General features: G+C 47.1%; 1 protein-coding gene across 1 annotated transcript in view; it reads right to left on the bottom strand.

The window, feature by feature from the left end:
- Window positions 1-5,292: 5,292 nt before the first annotated feature.
- The window catches only part of ZBTB7A (zinc finger and BTB domain containing 7A), a 74,578-nt gene continuing 57,537 nt past the window's right edge, over window positions 5,293-22,333 (bottom strand). Inside the window, 3 exon segments of the mRNA XM_087703383.1 lie at window positions 5,293-6,832; window positions 16,766-16,961; window positions 16,964-17,966. Of these exon segments, the coding sequence (XP_087559509.1) occupies window positions 6,400-6,832; window positions 16,766-16,961; window positions 16,964-17,951 (1,617 nt within the window). The 5' untranslated portion in view covers window positions 17,952-17,966 and the 3' untranslated portion in view covers window positions 5,293-6,399.

The raw sequence follows: 22,333 nt of genomic DNA, 5'->3' as shown, positions 1-22,333 counted from the left end.
TTGCTACTGGAAGGTGGGCTCTCCCGTCCCGCCATCTTGCCAGTGTCACAAGATCCTTTTCCACTTCTCTCTGCTGGGGTCCTCGCAACACTGACTTTAATGGAGACAAGTCACATTTGCCTACAAAATCAAAGGGCTTGGTAGAGACGTCGCGTTGGTTGGTCTACTCAACCAACGTTGAGCGAAGAGGGGGAGAAGATGTAAGAAGGGGTAGAACATTGAACGAGTTGGGGTCCTCATTTCAAAGGTGCCTACAAAATCAAGAGTCTTGGAAGAGACGTCAACTCAACCAGCGTTGGGCGAACAGGAGGAGAAGACGTAAGCAGTGGTAGAACGTTGAACGAGTTGGGGTCCTCGCTACAACTGGCTTTAATGGAGACAAGTCATGTTTCAAAGGTGCTTACAAATCAAGAGTCTTGGAAGAGGCATCAACCCAATTGACCTTGGGTCAAGAAGAGAAGATGATGTAGAACGTGGTGGAACATTGAACGAGTTGAGTTTTCTCATAAAATAAAATAAAATTCCTGGATGCTACAAATTATGCTGGTTCAACCCCTGTCAGATAAGCTCCCTTCCCACCACAAGAGAACGTTCAACCCCATTGCCCAATTTGGATCTGATCATCTTGATGGGCCAAACTTCTTGGGTGTTCCTCAGCCTTGGAAAGTCACTTTCCTTCCAAGCTTGGGGGAATCACCTCTCCCAAGTTACATTCACACACAACGGAGACGTCACCTGAGAACAGCTTGAAGGGTGTCAACAAGAGTGTGTGTATGTGTGTGTGTGTCTGTCTGTCCTTCTCGGTTGGGTAGAAGAGAAACTTTGGGGTTCTCTCCTATTGGCTGCAATGTTTCTTCAGATCAAAAACTTACAACCTTTTAAAGCACAATAGCATTTTGGGGGGGGAGGGAGATGCCAAGAGAGGAGATTCCTGCTTATTTTTTCAACGGAGTCAATCCCCACAATTTCAAGCACCACAATACCCTCCCTCCTAATAAACCATTCCTGATTTTTGGAAACCAATCAGTGGCTGTCAATCCTTTTGAGTCCACTGTGCTTCTCCCCACCCCAAATGTACAAAATCAAAGACACACACGCTTGGACCAAGCACCTTGGTTGAAATTCACAAATAAACCTATCCTGGGAAAACACATTCTATTACCAATCACCCTGCGAAGCGAGAACAGCTTCTTTCCTGAAATGTGGTTTTAAAAAAAGACCCACAAGTTTCTTTGGCAACACTTTACCACAACTTTAAAAACTATATATTTCTTTTCTTTAAAAAAAAAAAAAAAAACCCCAATCCAATGCCGTATATACAGTATGGGATTGAAAGAGGAGAACCCTGCATGCAGTCAGTTTTTTTGTTTTTAAATCATCGCTCGTACGAAGAGGATTTGAGATGAGTTTAAGGCAGAACGGACGCGAGAGGCGAGCGCGGGACTGAATGCGAGACAGAAATGCAATATATATATATATATATATATTTAGTGCAAACGCATCAAAGCTTGTGTTAAAGTGTTGCCGTCACTCACGCACAGCTCACTCCTGATTCCGTGTCCTCCGATTTGGGATTCCGTTCCCGTCCTGCCGCCGTTTGGATGGGGAAAAATGCCGAGTCAGTACAATATCTTGGATGACAACTGTGCGACCACGAAGGGACGCCAAGGACAGAGCTAAAACTCTGGACTGGTTTTGAACCAGGGTTATCTTCCCCTCCAAGTAGTGCTGGAGTTACGACTGGCGAGGACAGGGAGGGTGGGACGGGACAGTAGGCATTTTTATTTTGCTTTTTTTTTTTTTTTTGGCAAATTCCTCGTTATAAAACTAGACACAGTTCCTCGGACGGCCTCTAGGGAGCAGGGGTGATAACCCAGATTAAAACTGGATCTAGCACCCCTGGTCGGCCAACTAATCCCGCCGAGAATGAAACAGAAAAGGGGGCGCTGCTAAGGAAGTGGCGGGCAGCGGCTGTGCTTGGGGTTGGGTAACAGGCTCGAGCTGTACCCCAAAACCACACTTTGGTTTGCCGTGTTGCGGAGAATTTGGGAAGAGACTGCGGGCGTCCCTCGGCAAGGGGAGAACGAGGGCGCCCACTTGAACGACAGCGACCGAGAGTTTAAAAAATATATAGATATACCTACAAAATGCTATAATTGTGCTCATACCCAAGCGACATCCTGCCAGTCTTCTGTTTTTTTCTTAGCCAAAGAGGACTTCGCGTCTAGCTGAAAGTAGAAGCTGGATTTAAGAGAAGAAGGCATCAAATAGGCAAAAGGAATATAAAGGTGTTGGTGGGGAATTCATCGATTGTGAGGGGGCTTTAGACGGGGGGGAAACAGAGAGAGAGAGAGAGAGAGAAGGACACACAACTGCGAAAACTGTCATGGAGACAGGGGTGTGAAAACAACTCGGGCGAGAAGAAACCACAACTTTTGGTTACTATAAGGAATCTCATGTATCTACCTATTTACAAAGTCCACGCTAATTTTTGCATATGCAATCATTGAAAATCAGTGCGAAGCCGAGGATCTCTGTGGAAGAGAAGGTGGAGGACGGGGTGGAGGGAGAGGGGAACCCAGCCGTCTAGGTCCCCGTCCCCCCCCCCCCCTGGGACCATCATCGGTTCCCCCTCCCTTCAGATGGATTACAAAGGTGCAGGAGAAAAAACAAAACAACGACAACAACAACACAACAGAGAGGACAAAATGGACCCTGGGAACTTGACATGTCCAAAAACTTAAAAACGGATCGCCCCCTCCCGTTCACCCTTCATCTTTTTTTCTTTTAAAAAAAAAAAACTGAGTCAGAGATGTCTTCAAACTTGACCACTTTTAAGACTCGCGGACCACAAACTCCCAGAATCTCCCCCAGCTGAGGAATTCTGGGAGTTGAAGTCCACAAGTCTCAAAAGGGACCGTGTTTAAAGCGACCCCTGGGCCTGGGTGGGTCGAGAAAGACAGGTCAGGAGATGCTCGGCTGGCCGCCACTGAAGGGAGCTTTCGGATTTGTGCTCGGCGTGAATTTTCAGGGGGGAATCAGCCGTCTCGGCGAAAAACACATCAATTTGGAGGGGATATTTTTTTTTGGGGGGGGGGGCAGGAGGTTTTTCTCCTGTGGCCCCGGGGTCCTTTATACATACACATTTGATGGGAGAAAGGAAGAGACCCTCGATTCTCCGGGTTCGCCAATGATTTCCGTCTTTTACGAGCCAGAAAGGAAAATCGGCGGGTTGTCAACGCCGTTGAAGATTACGCCGAGATGGGAAACACCTCCCAACATCTTACAAGGCCTGGACTCTTAATCCCGGCCTTACTTCACTCTCCAGCGGCCAGATAGACATCGGTTGGTCAGCCCTGCCACCGAGACGCTCCCACGACCCACAACGCACAATCCCAGCACCGGCAATGAGACATGTATACAAAACCAGAACGGCGACAAAAAGGGGAAAAAATTAAAAAAAAATAAACATACACAAAAAAACAACCCCCATGATTCCTGCTTAAAAATTCAAGCTTCCATTTTTTATATATATATATATATTGTTTTCTGAAGTGCAAACCACATTCGAGGCTTGCTTTATATATATCTGCCTAAATTTTGTGGCGTGTCACAGAATCTAATTAAATCCAATCCTCCCCCTGTTTTTGCTTCTGTTTCGCTATCGGGCCAACAAACCAAAATGGAAAAAAAATCCATTTGAGTCTTTTTCTTTCTTTCTTTCTTTCTTTCTCTCTCTCTCTCCGCAAATATATAGATATATATATATACATATTTGTTTTTCTCTTACAAAAATAAATTCAATTTTAGGAATTTTTTTTAATAAAAACAATAAACAACAATAAATTTCTCTCCGTAGAAGATGGTTTCAACGTGTAAACATATTTCTTTCTTTCTTTTTTTATAGATATATAGATATATAATTTTTTTTCTTTTAAATTAAGATAAAGTGATTTTTAAAGTACCCGTTCCATGTCAAAGTGCTAAGACTTCTTTGTTTCTAATCTTTTTTTGTGTGTGTTTTTATTGCTTTTTATTTTTTGTATTAAATAAAACATCCATCTTTTTCCACCCAAGTCTGCGTTTTTTATATATATATATATAAATCCTCTTCATACACACGCTCCCCTATTTAATTACATTCGGCCAAACGGTTCACCTTTTTTTTTTAATATACATTTATATTAAAAAGGAAATCTAAAAAGTGCTTGCCAAAAAAAAAAAAAAAAACAAGGAAAGAAAGAACAAAAAGAAAAAGAAAATAAGACTTAAAATTCTTCTCTCTTTATATATATCTATATATATATTTATCATTTTTAAACTGTGCATTTTTAAAAAACTCGGAAATGGTTAAAAGGTGCCCTCAGTTTATTTATCTATTTTTAGCTTAAAGGGAGCGGTGTCTTTAATAAATCCCTCTTCTTCTTCTTCTTTTTTGATACAGCTACTGCTTTATCTACACAACTGCTTCTACCGACATTAGAGGATAATAGGAAGAAATTTGGTAAATCACCCCAAAGCCAACTTTGGACCTCCAAACCTTACCGCTATCCAAATGGACACCCTTAAGTGCGAATCTGGTTACCTAAGGCTCCCAGAACAAGGGAACATATAAAAAAAGGAAGAGACATAATTGGAGGAAGAAGGGGTGAGGGGAATGAGCTATTTTTCCTTCCCTGAATTAACTAGGGTTTAATTTGTGCCAGGAACACATCATTTTTCTTACAAAGCCCTCAAAAGAACAAATATTTCCCCATTTGGGGTAAAATGGGATAGAGAGAAGGTGTTTAGCAAAAGCTGAAGGCAGAGAAGATGAAGGGGAGAATTTGGTACGTCTGAAGGATTTGGTCAAACCTCTGAAGTTTGGGCGGGTCTCGAATCGTTTCCCCCTCCCCCTCCGAGGTCTGGGATGCTGACTGATTCCTTGAATCAGTTCAAGGACCGCCTTCCAACGTACAACAAGATTGGGATATTTGTACCCGCCCCTGTGGGGAGCGTGCATCACAGTGGGGAGGAATATCGGACGAGCTCGACGCGTGGCTCATGCAATCGAGCCAAGCCGCGAGAACTCTTCCGCAGATCTCGGCGGGCAACCAAAACGATGCTCTTTGCGGACGGGAAAAAAGAAACCTCGTACTGCAACTTTCAGTACCACATATACACGGCTTCGCTTGCTCAACCCGGGGAGGAGGGGAACAAAGAACGAGATTTTAACCAGCAATTTTAAAATCCTCGCTTCGGAAGCATTAAGCACCAAAGATCTCGAGAGGCTTAACTAGTTTTTTTTTGGGGGGGGGGGGGGCAGGAAAAGAAGTCCACACTTGAAACCGATAGAAATCGTCCCAGAAAGAAAACTTAAATGAACTATCTGGAATTGGTAAGCCAAGATGTAGCCTTGTTTCCAGGCCACAGTCTTTGCATCGATCTTGGGAATCGTGGCTTGTTATAACTGTTGAGAGCATGGTGGTTTGTTTGATCTCAGCTAACACTACGCGGGACTTCGGATTGTAAGAAACTCGGGACACCAAATTGGGTTTTCCTTACTCCACAGGCCAACATCTTCCTGTCCCAGAACCGGACGTTTGAGAGCCATGCCCAAGAAATGCTGAAACCCCTTTTTCTACAAAACACTGAAAGTTCGAAGAATTTAGGCGTTTGGTGCCCTTCACCAAACTTTTAAAAAGGGGCCCAAAATTCTCTGCCGACAACCTTTAAGAGCTGTGATTTGACTTAAGATGAAAAATTCTTCAAGAAGCTTTGTAGAAAAAAAATGAGGATTTTAGAAGAGGGGAGGAGGGGAAGGGGGGGGGTGATCGGGAAGAAACGGGGATATATATTTTTTTCCTAGTAAAGCTTCCTCTCTTTTTTTCTTTTTAAGTCAGCCAATTTACTGACCCCTTTGGAACAGCGGCTTCTAAAATACCTAAAAATAAGGCCATTATAATATATATGTATCTATATATATATATAGTTTTAAAACTTAAAAACTAAGACAAATTCTGGAAGCTTCGTTTCACGGTTTTGCAGACCTCTACTCGCTCTACCCCCGTTAAGCCCCGCCTCCCTCTTGACCCCCCCCACCGGCTCAAAACCTTGATCGCTGGGTGGTCTCCTTTTCAAGACAGGGACCGGGTTTTAAAATTCATCCGGGGCTAACAAGAGTTCATAACTGAGTGGGAAGATCACAAACAGAGATACATTGTACACCTATAAGGCTATTCTGACTTTAGTTTTTGTTTCGTTTTTTGTCCAAAAAAAAAAGTGAAGAAACCATATATATATATTTTCTCTCTCTCAAGAGGAACCGGAGGAAAGTTATAACTAGATTTTGTGACACTTTTTTTTCTTTCTTTTTGGTTTAGGAAAGTCCTTGTGTTTTTTTTTTTTTTTAAATCCCCCTCAGACAATCTCCCCAGCTACATTCAAACTTCCCGACGCCTCGTGGGCGTTCGAATTATCTTCAAAGTGCTGTTCTAACTCGTCCTGGGGCGCGGCAGGCCCCTGCGTCTCCTCGGCCTCCTCGCCCCCCGCCAGGCTGCTGTCGTCGGGATTCAAACTCGGGACCGGGGCGACGGCCGCTTCCCTCACCCGCGGCTTGCGCCCCCGGCGGGAAGGGATGCCGTTGCAGCCATCTTTTTTAAGGTGCCGATGCAAATGGTCGGATCGGACGAAAGTCTTGAAGCAGCTCTCGCACTGGTACGGGCGGAGGCCCGTGTGGACGCGCATGTGATTCTTCAGGTCGTAGTTGTGGGCGAAGGCGGCCCCGCATTGCTGGCACAAGTAGGGCTTCTCCCCGGTGTGTTTTCTCATGTGGACCTTCAGCTTGTCTTGCCTGCGGAGGAAAAGAAAAGGAAAAAAAGAGAGTCAGGGCGAATTGGCTCGCTGACCGAGCTTGCTCTTTTTCTCGTCTTGGTCAAGCTAGGTATCTGCCGAGATCCAAGCCGTGTTTTTTTAAAAAACTCAGCCACCTGAAGGTGGGTGTCAATGTGGCACGTAATGCTCCCATGATATATAGGACTCCGAGGGAGGAAGATTCAAAGGACTGTTTATTGGAAATATCATATTGGCGAAAACCGACTCTGAATATTCCTTCAGTTTTCACCAAGTTAAAAGAAAAAGGTTTTCCCCTTCCCCAGTCAGTCAGTCAGTCAGTCAGTCAGTCACGTGGTCCAATCTTACTGTCATCCAGTTGCCTGGTAATGGAACTCCGCCTCTCTCCGACCACCTGTGGGAATGTCCTTGGTTCCCAAGAGAAAGTATTTTGCTTTGGCTACAACCCCTTCCATCTCTACTCCACCCTCTGTAACCCTCGGCTCCAGCGTGGCAACGCTGAAGCTAGAAAATGGCCTCACTTAGGCCAACTTTAGAGTTGACAGTGGGTAGACTTCAACTCCCAGAATTCCCCAGCCAGCTATTAATTTTTTTCTTTGCTTCATAATTTCCAGTGGTGGGTTTCAAATTTTTTTAGAACCTCTTCTGTAGGTGTGGCCTGCTTTGTGGGAGTGGCTTACCAGCCATGTGACTGGGTGGGAGTGGCTTGGCAGTCGTGTGACCGGGTGGGCATGGCCAACTTGTAAAATGTGGTGAAACTCACTTAACAACACTCTTGCTTAGCAACCAAAATGTTGGCTCAGAAACTCTGGCCTTTGAAGCACACAAGTCTTAAAGCTGTCAAGTTACAAGACCCTCGCACCCCTAACCCTTTAGAAAAAAAACCCCCAGGGGTGTTCAAACTTGACAGCTTTAAGACTTGTGGACTTCAACTCCCAGAATTCCTCCTCCAGTCATGTTGGCTCAGGAACTCTGGCATTGAAGTGTGCAAGTCTTCAAACTGTCAAGTTACAAGACCCTTGCACCCCTAAACCTTTAGGAAAAAAAACCCCAGGGGTGTTCAAACTTGACAGCTTTAAGACTTATGGACTTCAACTCCCAGAATTCCTCCTCTCGCTCTTCATCTTGATGACGTCCGGACAGGCGGGGGGAGGGAGCTGGAACCGGTTCTAAACGGCACTGTAGATTTGTGGAACCTCTTCTATAAAAGAGGTTAGAACTGGCAGGAACCCACCCCTGATAATTTCCTTTGTATTTTTTAAAAAAATTAGAATTCAGCTGAATTCTCAGAAATGGTCATGCTGGCTTGGGAATTCTGGGAGTTGAAGTCCACATACACAGAGAGCAACTTTCAACTCCCAGAATTCTCAGGAATGGTCATTTTGGCTGGGGAATTCTGGGAGTTGAAGTCCACCTACTGGAAAGAGGCATTCAACTCCCAGAATTCTCAGGCTGGCTGGGGAATTCTGGGACTTGAAAATCGCTCCCTGGATATATCCACATGAATGCAAGTTGAGTCCCTTTCAACTTCCATGCTAACTGGGGAATTCTGGGAGTTGAAAGTCCACATACCCAGAGGGCAGCTTTCAATTCCCAGAATTCTTAGGAACGGTCACGCTGGCTAGGGAATTCTGGGAGTTGACAATTGCTCCCTGGGTATATCCACTTACTGCGAGAGCCCGTTTCAACTTCCATGCTAGCTGGGGGAACTCTGGGAGTTGTAGTCCATGCTTGAGAAAGGCATCCATATTGAAAAGGCACTAAATTCTTCCTCCCCCAGACCCTAAAGCAAGCTAAAGATGTTTTTCTTAGGGCCAAGATCTGCTCGGTTACCTAGATATGTCGCAACTCCTACTCCTTTTAATGACAAGCACCTTGTAATATTAAACCGAGCTGCCGAGTGCCAGCCTGGTTGCAGCCAAAACAGGACCCTGGAATGGCCCTTAAGTGAATAAAAATTAACTAAGCATTATAAAAATATAACTTTATGGGGAACAACAGTTGAATCGGAATCAGACGCCGTTTGCACAGAAGCAGGGAAAGCGAAACAAAAAACAAAACAAAACAGATTGTCTTGCGGCTTCCTCCAACCATAGGCAGTCCTCTACTTACAACGCTTCATTTAGCGACGGCCCAAAGTCACAACGGCACTGAAAAAAATCACTGACGACCAGGGGTGGGATTTAGTCCGTTCGCACCGGCTCGGGCGAATCAGATGTTCATTTTGACTCCAGTTCACTGAACCGGTTTTTGCAAGGACCGGCTGGCCCCACCCACCCCACTCCTCCTAGAAGTCTCCACGTTGCCCGTTCATCATGCCAGGTAAGTGCAGGGCCCGCGCGGAGGATCTGGGAGGGCAAAAAATGGGCCTCCTGGAAGTACCGGAAGTCTGAAAACGGGCCTGTTTCCAGCCTCTGGAGCCCGAGAGAAGCCGTTTTCACCTTCCCGGAGGCTCAAACGAAGGCTCCGGAGCCTGGGGAGAGTGAAAATATCCCCCCCCCCCCGGGATGTTGCAAGAGGCCAAATAGGCCACATCCACCATGGTCACTCCCACCCACAAACTGGGCAGAGAACTCAATCCCACCCCTGCTTGCGACTCTTTTTCACACTTATGACCGTTGTGGCATTTCCGCGATCACGTAATCAAATTCAAGACGCCGGGCCACCAGTTCGTATTAGGACAGTTGGCAGTGTCCCGGGGTCACGTGATTCCTTTTTCCCGACAAGCAAAATCCACGGGGGGGGGGGGATTCACTGAACTAGCGTGGGACTCACTCAATGACTGCAGTGGTTCACTTAACAATGGAGGAAAGAAAGGTGGGTCAAAAAAATTGACTTATCAACCATCTCGCCTAGCGACTGAAATCTGGAGTGCCATTGTGGTCGTACGTCGAGGACTACCTGTCGGCCGGGACTGCCGTTTGAAACCCTTTTCTGGCTGGCACAGCCCCCAAGATGGGCAATGAATCTCCAGCAATGCAGAACGCGGCATTTTTATGGAGACAGCCAGGGCGTCAGACTGCTCTGCAGAGTCCGCGAGAGAGGAAGCTAATCCAATGTTCCTGTTTTGTACCGTCTTATGTCATTCCAGGCATCGAAAAATCTTTTTAATGGACTCTGGATGGCTCAGAGTATTCCCCTGACTGAACAGGCTAAAAGCATCATAAACCAAAGCCGGGAGGAGTGGAAATTACCATATTTTTCAGTGTATAAGGCTCACTACCGCCCCCCCGCCCCGGTTGTCAAAAGTGGGTGGAAATATCTGTGTGTCTTATACAGTGAATGTTGCCGGAGACCCGCCCACCTGCCGGCCCCCACCCTTCGGCCTCTGCCTCCCAGCAATTTGCCTCCTTGCAGTAAGCATCCTGGTCAGCTTCAGCACAGCCTGATTTAGCACGAACAGCTGATTGGCGGTTGAATCTGCCTCCCAGAATACTGCCTATCAGCTGTTCCAGGCTGCGGAGATCCCTGCCACCCATTGCCACCGCTGCCACCTATTGCCACCTCCGCGTGCCCCATTTTCGGCACATTCCAAGTGGCGGAGATCACCACCACCGCTGTCGCCTGTACCCGCCGCCTGGAATGGGCTGAAAATGGGGCACATGGAGGCCAGAAATGGGGTGCACGGAGGCGCCTTCTGTCATCCTTTATCCCCGCCACCTGGAATGGGCTGAAAATGGGGCACACAGAGGCCAAAACCGAAGTGCACGGAGGCACCCTCCGCCGCCGTCTATCCCCGCCACCTGGAATAGGCCGAAAATGGGGCACATGGAGGCCAGAAATGGGGTGCACGGAGGCCGAAAACGAGACACACGGAGGCCGAAAATGGGGTGCGCAGAGGCAGCAATAAGTGGCAGCGGCAATAAGCGGTGACAGTGGCGATGGGCAGTGGCAATCCCCACAGCCTGGAACAGCTGATCGTCGGTATTCCAGGAGGAAGATCCAACCGCCAATCAGCTGCTGGTGCTAAATCAGGCTGTGCTGAAGCTGACCAGGCTGTTTGCTCTAAGGAGGCAAATTGCTGGGAGGTAGAAGCAGACTCCCCCCCCCCTTCTTTTCTTCCCCAAAATCTAGGTGCGAAAAATACGGAACTTCTCTACGTGAGTTGATTAAGTCCGTTGGTTGCACTGCAACTCGGTGCAAGTCTGGAGGGGAGCTAGAAACACAGCTTTGGGGGTGGGATGGTGGGATGGTGTACAAGGATAAGCGTCTCCCATCCTCCTCCTCATTCCCGCCCCCCCCCCAAAAACAGGAGGTCTTTTGCCAAAGGAAGAGAATTCAGCTAATCCTTAATTTTAGCTGTGCAATTTGGGATGAACATCCTTTGAAAGGCCTGGGAGTAGGAATGGATTTCCAGAGGGAAAAAAATAGTTTAGTTTAGTTTATTGGTTTTGTATGCCGCCCACTCCCGAAGGACTCCGGGCGGCTTACAATAAAAGGGGAGGGGGAATAAACAAGACACTACAAAATTTAAAATACAACAACATTCACAATTAAAGTGGGGCTGGACAATTCAACAGCCCCAGGCCTGCCGGAACGGAAGGCCGGGAGGGTAGTAAGGGCCCGGATCTCAACGGGGAGGTCGTTCCAGAGGGCCGGAGCTGCAACAGAGAAGGCCCTCCCCCGAGGAGTCACCAGCCGCCAGTGGCTGGCAGATGGAATCCGGAGGAGGCCAAGTCTCTGCGATCAAATCGGTCTTTGGGAGGTAATTGGCAGGAAGCGGTCTCTCAGGTACCCAGGTCCGATGCCATGCAGGGCTTTAAAAGTAAAATTGCAGACTGCAGGAACCAGGAGCACCACTCAGGTGACCCTGAGGACACAGATAAACCTCCAAGTGGCTTCAACAACCCTCTAAAACAGGGGTGTCAAACGCAAGGCCCGCGGGCCGGATGCGGCCCCATGGGGTGCTTAGATTTGGGCCATAGGGTCATCCTGGACCGGCCCATGGTGCCTCTGCCAGCAAAAACAGAGCTTAAGAGGGCTGCGTGCAGCCCTTTCAGGCTCCGTTTTCAGCCACGATGTCCTCCTGCAGCCCAAAACTGGGCCTGGGAGGTTAATTGTCCTCACTATTAGGAAGCTTCTCCTTAATTCTAGCTTGCTCCTCTCCTTGATCAGTTTCCACCCGTTGCTTCTTGTCCTACCCTCAGGTGCTTTGGAGAATAAATTGACCCCCTCTTCTTTGTGGCAACCCCTGAGATATTGGAAGACTGCTATCATGTCTCCCCCTAGTCCTTCTTTTCGTCAAACTAGACATACTGAATTCCAGCGATCATTCTTTATATGTTTGAAGAAGAGATTGCCCTGCCGTTTGTCAGAATAGCAATAGCAATAGCAATAGCAGTTAGACTTATATACCGCTTCATAGGGCTTCCAGCCCTCTCTAAGCGGTTTGCAATAGCAGTTAGACTTATATCCCGCTTCATAGGGCTTCCAGCCCTCTCTAAGAGGTTTACAGAGTCAGGATATTGCCCCCAACAACAATCCGGGTCCTCATTTTACCCACCTCGGAAGGATGGAAGGCTGAGTCAACCCTGAGCTGGTGAGATTTGAACAGCCGAACTGCAGAACTGCAGTCAGCTGAAGTAGCCTGCAGTGCTGCATTTAACCACTGTGCCACCTCGGCTCTCCAGAAATGGTGTAGAGTCTCCTGCTTGGGCAGGGGGGTTGAACTAGATGACCTACAAGGTCCCTTCCAACTCTGTTAATCTGTAGTCCACCAAACTATAAAGTTTCAGCCTCCAGTCCCCCTGATCCTCTTCGTTGCTCTTCTCTGCAACTCTTTCTAGAGTCTCCACATCTTTTTTACATCGTGGCGACCAGAACTGGATGCAAGATATTCCAAGTGTGGCCTTACCAAGGCCTTGTAAAGTGGTATATTAACCCTTCACGTGATCTCGATTCCATCCCTCTGTGTGTGCAGAATTTTTATTTGGCACCTGGGAGAGCAATGCAACCTTCTGCACCGCAGAAGCTCAATTTTCATAACGCATGACAGGGCTTGGAAGAACAATTTTAATGCAAAGGGAGTGCCCCCCGCCCCTCGCTCCCAGGAGAGAGAGAGAGAGAAAGGCTCTAAGAACATTAAAGGGGGGTGGGTGGGGATGGGAGAATAATTTGCGTCCTCTACTTCAAGGCCATGAGGAACCGGCTGGCCTCCTGCCCAGAAGATCCTTCTGGAAACCCCCCCCCCCCCTTCCCAAAAGTCCTCCATGGAGAAACAAAACATCCTCCTTTCTCTGCTATAGTGCTTCTTTCTCCATCACTCACTCCGAGACTCCCCCGCAGGCAGCCGTGGTGACTGAGTGAATTTGGTTCCTGGATTTGCACAAGGAAAGACTCGCCGAGCAAGCCAGGTTAGCCCAACTTGCTCGGCTACAACACCCCCCCCCCCAAAAAAAAACAGCCCAACCCTTCTCAGGAGTAAAAACTGGTCCAACTTGTGTTGTGTGCCGAGACGCTAGAGATTTAACCGATGGGTTTAATGGGTCTTCAAGTCAATCTATTTATCCAGAGTCTCTATTGGTAGCGTTTATCAAAACTTGGCAACTTTGGAGAGACCTGGACTTCAACTCCCAGAATTCTAGTTGGCTGGGGAATTGTGGGAGTTGAAGTCCAGGGGACTTGAAGTTGAGAAACACTGCTGTGGAGACTTTGGATTTTCAGTTGAGAATAGTGATTACTATTAAAGAAAAAAAACAGAACGACTTTCGTTTCTACTTGGAAACCGCTTCTAGAGTTTATGCTCGAGTTGGGGGAAAACTGGCTGGGGAATTTTGGGAGTTGAAGTCCAGGGACTTAAAGTTGAGAAACACTGCCGTAGAGAATTTGCATTCTCAATTGAGAATAGTGATTACTTATTAAAGAAAAAAAAATGACTTTCGTTTCTACTTGGAAACCACTTCTGGACTTTATGCTCGAGTTGGGGAAAAGCTGGCTGGGGAATTCTGGGAGCTGAAATCCAGGGGAGTTGAAGTTGAGAAACACTACCGTAGAGAATTTGCATTCTCAATTGAGAATAGTGATTACTATTAAAGAAAAAAAAAAGACGTTTGTTTCTACTTGGAAACCGCTTCTGGACTTTATGCTCGAGTTGGGGGAAAGCTGGCTGGGGAATTCTGGGAGTTGAAGTCCAGGAGATTTAAAGTTGAGAAACGTTGCTGTAGAGACTTTAGATTTTCAGTTGAGAATAGTGATTACTATTAAAGAAAAAAAAACAGAATGACTTTCGTTTCTACTTGGAAACCACTTCTGGATGTTATGCTCGAGTTGGGGGAAAGCTGGCTAGGGAATTCTGGGAGCTGAAATCCAGGAGACTTAAAGTTGAGAAACACTGCCGTAGAGAATTTGCATTCTCAATTGAGAATAGTGATTACTATTAAAGAAGAAAAAAAAAGACTTTCGTTTCTACTTGGAAACCGCTTCTGGACGTTATGCTCGAGTTGGGGAAAAGCTGGCTGGGGAATTCTGGGAGCTGAAATCCAGGGGAGTTGAAGCTGAGAAATACTGCCGTAGAGAATTTGCATTCTCAATTGAGAATAGTGATTACTATTAAAGAAAAAAAAAAGACTTTCGTTTCTACTTGGAAACCGCTTCTGGACTTTATGCTCGAGTTGGGGGAAAGGTGGCTGGGGAATTCTGGGAGTTGAAGTCCAGGAGACTTAAAGTTGAGAAACACTGCTGTGGAGACTTTGGATTCTCAGTTGAGAATAGTGATTACTATTAAAGAAAAAAACAGAATGGACTTTCGCTTCTACTTGGAAACCACTTCTGGACTTTGTGCTCGCGGTGGGGGGAAAAAACAACACAATGACTTTTGTTTCTACTTGGAAACCGCTTCTGGACTTTGTGCTCGAGGTGGGGGGAAAATATATGAAACTTTGATTTTGGGGTTTACCGATGAGATAGGTTTGTTATTGGCTAGTTTATACCATTATGTAAAAGTAAAACAGTTGAGGTTTTGATGCCATTATCTTATTCTACTGAACCAAAGGGAGTCAAATTTCAATGGCTTTTCTTTTTCTCCTTTTTCCTACAATTTTCCTTCCCTTTTTCCTGTTTTCTTTTCTATTTTATATTATAAATTAATTTAAAAAAGAGAGGTTGCAGTCTCTCCAGAAGGAGGCAGCCTGGACCCACAGATATATTTGGGGCTATCTCTGCCATCAATTTCAGCAGGCACAAACCGTCCGTAAAAAGATTGTGAAATTTGGAGGCGCAAATATCTGGAGAACACGGTCTCGAGGTCTGTTGGGGGTTGCTAGAGATCATCTATCCTGTTCAATTGTGGGCTTCTACAAACACCCATGGTTGTCTCCTGCCCAGCCTGTGATCCACCACGTCTGTTTTGTAGAGAGTCCTCATCCTACGACCATTTGTTGAACGACAGATCCTAGTCACAAACAAGCTCAGAAAAAGTGACTTAGAACCAGTCCTCAAAGTTATAACCACTGCAGTCATACGATCACAATTTGGGTGCCACCCTTGTATTTATGACAATTGTGGAATTCCTAACGGTCCCGTGGTCACAAGCTTCCAACCCACAAAGTCAATTGGCGAAGCGAGATTCACTTAAAGACCACATGATCTTGACGGTGGGAACCATTAACCGGTGGAACGACTTGCCTCCAGAAATTACTGGAGGTTTTTAAGAAGAGACTGGACAGCCATTTGTCTGAAATGGGATAGAATTTCCTGCCTGAGCAGGGGGTTGGACTAGAAGACCTCTGAGGTCCCTTCCGATTCGGTTATTTTGTTATGTTTTGATTTGCTTAACAACTGCAATACAAATGGTTGTAAAATAGGATCCGGTCAGATGAGGACTCACTTAGTGACAGAAATCCCAATTCTAATAGCATTGTAAGTTGAGGACTATCTGTAGACCACACGGCCTTTCTTGGCTATGCAGCACATAAAAATATGCACACTCCGATCTTGATAAAGTGGCCCAGTCAAATTTGGAAACATCTTCAACAACCTCCTATTTCCAAAGCGTAGGAAGACCAAATTAAACAACCCTCTTCAAAAATCAGACAGAACATGGCCCGACATTCTCCATAAGGGAGGATAAATGAGTAAAGTATGAGTAAGTAAAGCTAAAGGATTCCCTGTCAGTCATGTCCGACTCCAGGGAGCGATGCTCGTCTCCGTTTTTTGGCTGAGAGAAGCGACGTTATCCGAAGGCCATTTCGGTGGCCAGCTAACGGCACACAGAACGCTGTTACTTTCCCACCACAGTGGTACCTATTCATCTACTCGCCTGTGCATGTTTTTGAGATGCTAGCTTTGGCAGGAGCTGGACCACGGAACAGGAGCTCATCCAGTCACGTGACGCTAGGGTTTCGAACCCGGGATGTCACCTCTTCAGCTGACAAGCTCAGTGTCTTTACCCGCTGAGCCACTGGGCATCGAGCAAATGAGTATTGTCTTAATGATGAGGGTATAATCGAAAAGTTAAAAAGAAAGAAAATGGGGGACGTACAGCCAATCTCAGTTCAATTCTGAGGATTTTAGCTACGTTGTCCCTGGGACTGGTGTAAATACAGGTAGTCCTTGATTTAATTGCTCATTTAGTGACCGTTCAAAGTTACAACGGCACAGAAAAAAGAGACTTACGACCGTTTTTCACATAACCGTTGCAGCATACCCGTGGTCACATGATCAAAATTCAGACAACTGGCAACTGGCATCTACTTATGACGGTTGCAGTATCCTGGGGTCATGTGATTCCCTTTTTGTGACCTTCCTACAAAGCCGGATTCACTTAACAACTAGTGATTCATTTAACAACTGTGGCACAATTGGCTGCGGCTGTCTTGATTAGGAACAGAAATTTTGGGTCCCTCTGTGGTTGCGGACTACCTGTTTCGGAATTGCTCGGCAAAGGAACACCCTCCCCCACACCCCCCTTCTTTCCCCTCTGCGCTTCCCGGCTTACCTTGTAAACCGAACTTTGCAAATGTTACACTCGTATGGCTTCTCGCCGGTGTGGGTTCGAATATGGCGTGGGAGCTTGCCGGCTCCTTGGATCACTTTCTCGCAGATGGGACATTTCTGGAATGCTTTTGCGCGGATTTTCTTCTCCACCTTCTGAGACCAGGACGGATATTCGCCGCCCTCCTGGGAAGTGCTAAATAATTCAAGTAATAATCCATGACTCCGTCGTCGTCCTTGCGGTCCTCGTCGGCCAGCTGTTGCCGTCCCACCGAATTGATCATCTGCTGCAGGAGCGCGCTGGCGGCCAAGCCGTCCACTTCTCGGGGGTCGTCGTCTCGCTCGGGTCCTCCGGAAGCAAATGCCGGAGAATCTCCCACCTCCGGCTGGTCCAACTGAATGCCTGCTGGTACGTCATCCTCCGCCAAGGACACCGGCAGGCCACGCCCACCAAATTGTCCATTTTGAGAGGCGGGGAACAAGGGTCCCTGGCCCGTCACCTCGTCGTCGTCCCACATGCCATGCTTGGCCTCGGGATCACAGTCGTTTGCCTTTGGTCTGTCACTGAGAGCGGCCTGCGAGTAGAGGTCCATGCCGTTGCAATCCGGCTCTTCGTCCTCCTCTCGGCCACGGAAGGTGAGCCTCTGAAGGTCTCTCAAGTCTTGATTGGTCCATGAAAAGTTGCCCTGTTGGCCGTTGATGGGATTACTCTGGAAAAACTCCAGGTATTCTTTTGCTCGGAGATGGTTCCTTTGATCAATTTGATCTACTTTATCCATCTGGTCCGTTTTGGCCAGAATCTTCCGGTCCAGGAGATCCGTGCAGACGTCCCTCACCGCCTCGATCTCTAGCAGCTTGGCGGCGTTGAGGATCTCGCCGACGTTCGAAGTGCTGACGGTCAAAGTGGCGGTGTAGGCGAATTCCAGCAAGGCAGAGAGGGCGTCGGCATCCACAAAGTCGATCTCGTACACGTTCTGTTGGTCGACCACCAACCCTGAGGTGAAGAGCTTCTTGAAGTATTGGCTGCAGGCTGCCAAGACTGAGCGATGGGTGGGGAACTCCTGCCCGTCCACCAGGATCACCACGTCGCAAAGCAGTCCATTGTTCCTCTGCTCGTTCAGGCTGCTCAAGATGTCGCTGCTGTGGTCGGGAAAGGGGATCCCAATGGGGCCATCCACACCGCCCTCCATGCTGGCACCAGAGGGCTGTGAAGACAGAGGCAAGACGCACAGGGTCAGTCAAGACACAGCAACTTTCCCTAACTCTCAATTTTGTACAGCTACAAACAATTATTCCCCCCATATATGAGTGTCACAGCGTCCCCAAAGTTGGCCACTTTAAGACTTGTGGGACTTCAACTCCCAGAATTCCTCAGCCAGTCAGTGCTGGTTAGAGGACTTTAGGACTTTAGGACTTGTGGACTTCAACTCCCAGAATTCCTTAGCCAGTCAATGCTGCTAGAGGATTTGTGGACTTCAACTCCCAGAATTCCTCAGCCAGTCAGTGCTAGCTAAAGGACTTTAGGACTTGTGGGACTTCAACTCCCAGAATTCCTTAGCCAGTCAATGCTGCTAGAGGATTTGTGGACTTCAACTCCCAGAATTCCTCAGCCAGTCAGTGCTAGCTAAAGGACTTTAGGACTTGTGGGACTTCAACTCCCAGAATTCCTTAGCCAATCAGTGCTGGTTAGAAGACTTTAAGGCTTGTGGACTTAAACTCCCAGAATTGCTCAGCCAGTCAATGCTGCTAGAGGATTTGTGGACTTCAACTCCCAGAATTCCTCAGCCAGTCAGTGCTAGCTAAAGGACTTTAGGACTTGTGGGACTTCAACTCCCAGAATTCCTTAGCCAATCAGTGCTGGTTAGAAGACTTTAAGGCTTGCGGGACTTCAACTCCCAGAATTCCTCAGCCAGTCAGTGCTAGCTAGAGGACTTTAGGGCTTATGGACTTCAACTCCCAGAATTCCTCAGCTAGTCAATGCTGCTAGAGGATTTGTGGACTTCAACTCCCAGAATTCCTCAGCCAGTCAGTGCTGCCTAGAGCAGTGTTTCTCAACCTTGGCAACTTGAAGATGTCCGGACTTCAACTCCCAGAATTCCCCAGCCAGCATTCGCTGGCTGGGGAATTCTGGGAGTTGAAGTCCGGACATCTTCAAGTTGCCAAGGTTGAGAAACACTGGCCTAGAAGACTTTAAGGCTTGTGGACTTCAACTCCCAGAATTCCTCAGCCAGTCAATGCTGCCTAGATGATTTGTGGACTTCAACTCCCAGAATTCCTCAGCCAGCTCTACTGGCTAGGGTATTCTGGGAGTTGAAGTCCACAAGTCTTAAAGTGGCAAAGTTTGGAGACACCCCCCCCACCCCCCCACCCGGATTAAAGAAATAACCAGATCTTTCAATCTTTAATAGGCGATGGGGAAATGCTGCTTTGGGGCTTCTGCAAAATGGCTGCTGTGGTCTCTGTGGCCAAATTATGTGGTATTGCTGAGAACCATTTTCTTTGTATTTTTAGCATAACTGGTAGAAGAGAATATTTATACAATAAAACAATAGCAGAGTTGGAAGGGACCTTGGAGGTCTTCTAGTCCAACCCCCTGCCTAGGCAGGAAACCCTATACCGTTCCAGACAAATTTGAAGGTCGAGGTTGAACTGTGGGGGGTCCCTGGTGCTCTCTGAGCTTGGTGGCTTTCTTGTAGACATTTCATGACCCAACTAGGTAACGTCATCAGTGCTAGAAGGCAGTGAGGTTTGTTATACTGTTTATATATACTAGCCATTTAATGGCCTAATCAAGGAACCATCAAGAACACTCCCACCAACACTGACAGGGCCAGCCAATGCTATATAAAACGAGAGTAAACCTCTCACTCTTCTATCACTGATGATGTTACCTAGTTGGGCCACGAAACGTCTGCAAGGAAACAACCAAGCTGAGAAAGCATCTCTTCCTCCTCTCCACAAACCCCACTCCCTCCTAGCACTGATGATGTTACCTAGTTGGGTCATGAAATGCCTGCAAGAAAACAACCCAATTTAGAGAGCACGAAGTATTTTTCCTCCTCTTTCTCTTCTTCACAAATCCCATCCCCTCCATTCCTGATGAGTTGGGTAACATTTTTGTTACCCAAAACTGAAACCACCGAGCTCAGAGATCACCAAGACTCCACTTCCTTCCGTCCTCCTCCTCCTCCTATCAACCAATCCCACCCCTTCTAGCACTGATGAAGTTACCTAGCTGGGTCATGAAACGTCTGCCAAGAAATTCACCACACTCTGAGAGCACCAAGGACCCCCGCAGTGTGTAAACTTTATTATAACCACTCCCTCCCGTACGGTTTGGGTAGCTGACAAATACAATAAGAAAACCCACACAACCTATCGGAGTTAAACCACAACAAATTAAGATGAACTGAAACAGGGAGGGGCTAACCTTTTTCTCCGCACGTGCCAAAGCCAGCGCATGCACAGGTGCCCGCAACCATAATGCAATGCCCCCTGCCCCCCTGCACATGCGCACATGATCCCCGCGTTCTCCCCCCCTACTCCCCCCATGCATGCACGCGACCCCCTGTGCCTCATTTTGGGCCTACAGGCCTCCCTGAAGCCTCCTGGGACCAAAAACAGGGCGTGGGAGGAGGGCCTCGCCCCCACACATGTGCATGTAAACCCCTCCCCCCACTCATGTGCATGTAACCCCCCCCCCGACGCATGTGCACGAGTCTCCCACAAGTGCGGCAGAGACGCGGAAATCGGCTGGCCAGTAGGAGGGGCATGGACATGCGTGGTGGCGCTCAGCTTGGCCAACGGCTGGCGTGCCCACAGAGAGGGCTCCGTGTGCCACAGGTTTGCCATCAAGGAAATAAAACATTAAAACTAGAATAAATCCGTGGGGGCCTCGTAAGCACATCATTCCCAGTAAGCCTTTCGACAACTTCCAAGAGATGGGACTGTCCTTATCTCTAGGGGGCGCTGTGTCGAGGCTGGGGGTCACCACAGAGAAGGCCTGGTCCCAAAAGAGGTTCCCCAACCGTCGTTAAGTGTGAAAACCAGTGAGATTAGCAAAAAAATCCCAGCAAATGCCTCCTCCAAATGTTGGAAATGCGAATCAATAGACGGAACATATGACCCCTTACGGTGGACGGGTGAGGAGGCTGAAAAGTATTGGAAAAGGATTAAAAATTGGCTAGGGGTCAATAACGGGAGTCAAAATAGATTGGACGTTTTTCTACTAGGCATAATGACATGGGATAAATGGTAGTTGGAGGAAACTACCAAGGATTGAACCAAGGATGAATGAATGAATGAATGAATGAATGAATGAATGAGAGAAAGAAAGAAGATAGATAGACAGACAGACAGACAGACAGACACACTCAAGAGTGTTTAAATTTACTAGAGGTAATCACCCAATATAGCAGATAGATGAATGAAATTAGAGGGTTAAAAATGGTAAAATGCAAATGAAATATACCAGATGGGGAAATAACATAAAGAGAATTTTATCGATTTGTAAATTGTTATTAGAAAGAACAGGAAGTTCCTGTTCGCACTGTATTGTGTAAATGTAGTGTACGTCTAGGTTTTTTCGTGTGTGTGTGTGTGTTTTGTATGTTTGTAAATAAATAAAAATATATAAATAAATAAAAAGTGTGGAAAAAAGGGTCACAGACCCTTTTTCCCGCACCATCATAAGTTCAAACGATCACTAAACAAACCATTGTTAAGTCCAGAACTCCCTCTATTTCATTCAGGGATCACGGGGATAAATCCCAACTTTTCAAGCTCCACAGTGTTTCTTCCTCGCATTTACTGCACAAACCACACCTGTGTTGTTGTTGTGTGGCTAAACACCACCCTGGTGTATTAAAAGAGCAAGTTTCCCAACAGGAAGGCCACCTCTCCGCTAATGTAGGAGCATCGATCGTCAAACTCTGATTAACCTAAACCACAGTTTATGGACGACAATCCACCCAGGATGCTGCAGAAACCACTACATAACCCACCAACCGGGCCAGCTGCTTGAAAAATGAGCCTCTCCCGTAATAATTACATTGCAAGCAATCAGGTTCGACATGTCATGCTGCTAGTCCTCATGTTCTTGTTCCTACGTTCCAAGAGCGAAATTGTTGCGATGACAGCCACCATCGGGGCGGTGTTTTCTGTTGCCGAGCAAGGTGGGTGATTAAAGTGAGTTCTGCTCCAATTTGGGGGTCCTCGTTTTGCAGCAGGGTTGTTAAGCCAACCACTGCCGCCGTTAACTGAATCACACAGTTGTCAGGAACACACGTTGCTTTAAGTGTCTGAATTTTGTTCATGGGACCCATGGGGACATAAGTGGGAGGACCAGTCGTAAGTCACTTTTTCTTTCCAGGGCCACTGTAACGTTGAGCCGTCACTAAATGAATCGCTGTAAGTCAAGGACTAGGCTCGAGGAAAGACGAATGGGAGATAATTAAGTAGTCCTCGACTTATGAGCCTTAAGCAAGACAGCGAAGTGAATTTTGCCCTCTTGTTATGACCCTTCTGACAGTCGTTAAGTGAATCGCTGCAGATATTAAGTTAGCCACTTGGT

This window comes from Thamnophis sirtalis, unplaced genomic scaffold (assembly GCF_051295495.1).
Source record: "Thamnophis sirtalis isolate CommonGarterSnake01/CBP01778 unplaced genomic scaffold, rThaSir2_p1.2 scaffold_1, whole genome shotgun sequence".
In the NCBI taxonomy this organism is placed as follows: domain Eukaryota; kingdom Metazoa; phylum Chordata; class Lepidosauria; order Squamata; family Natricidae; genus Thamnophis; species Thamnophis sirtalis.
The sequence above is the reverse complement of the archived record's forward strand: the minus strand, read 5'-3'. Positions and strand labels throughout refer to the sequence as shown.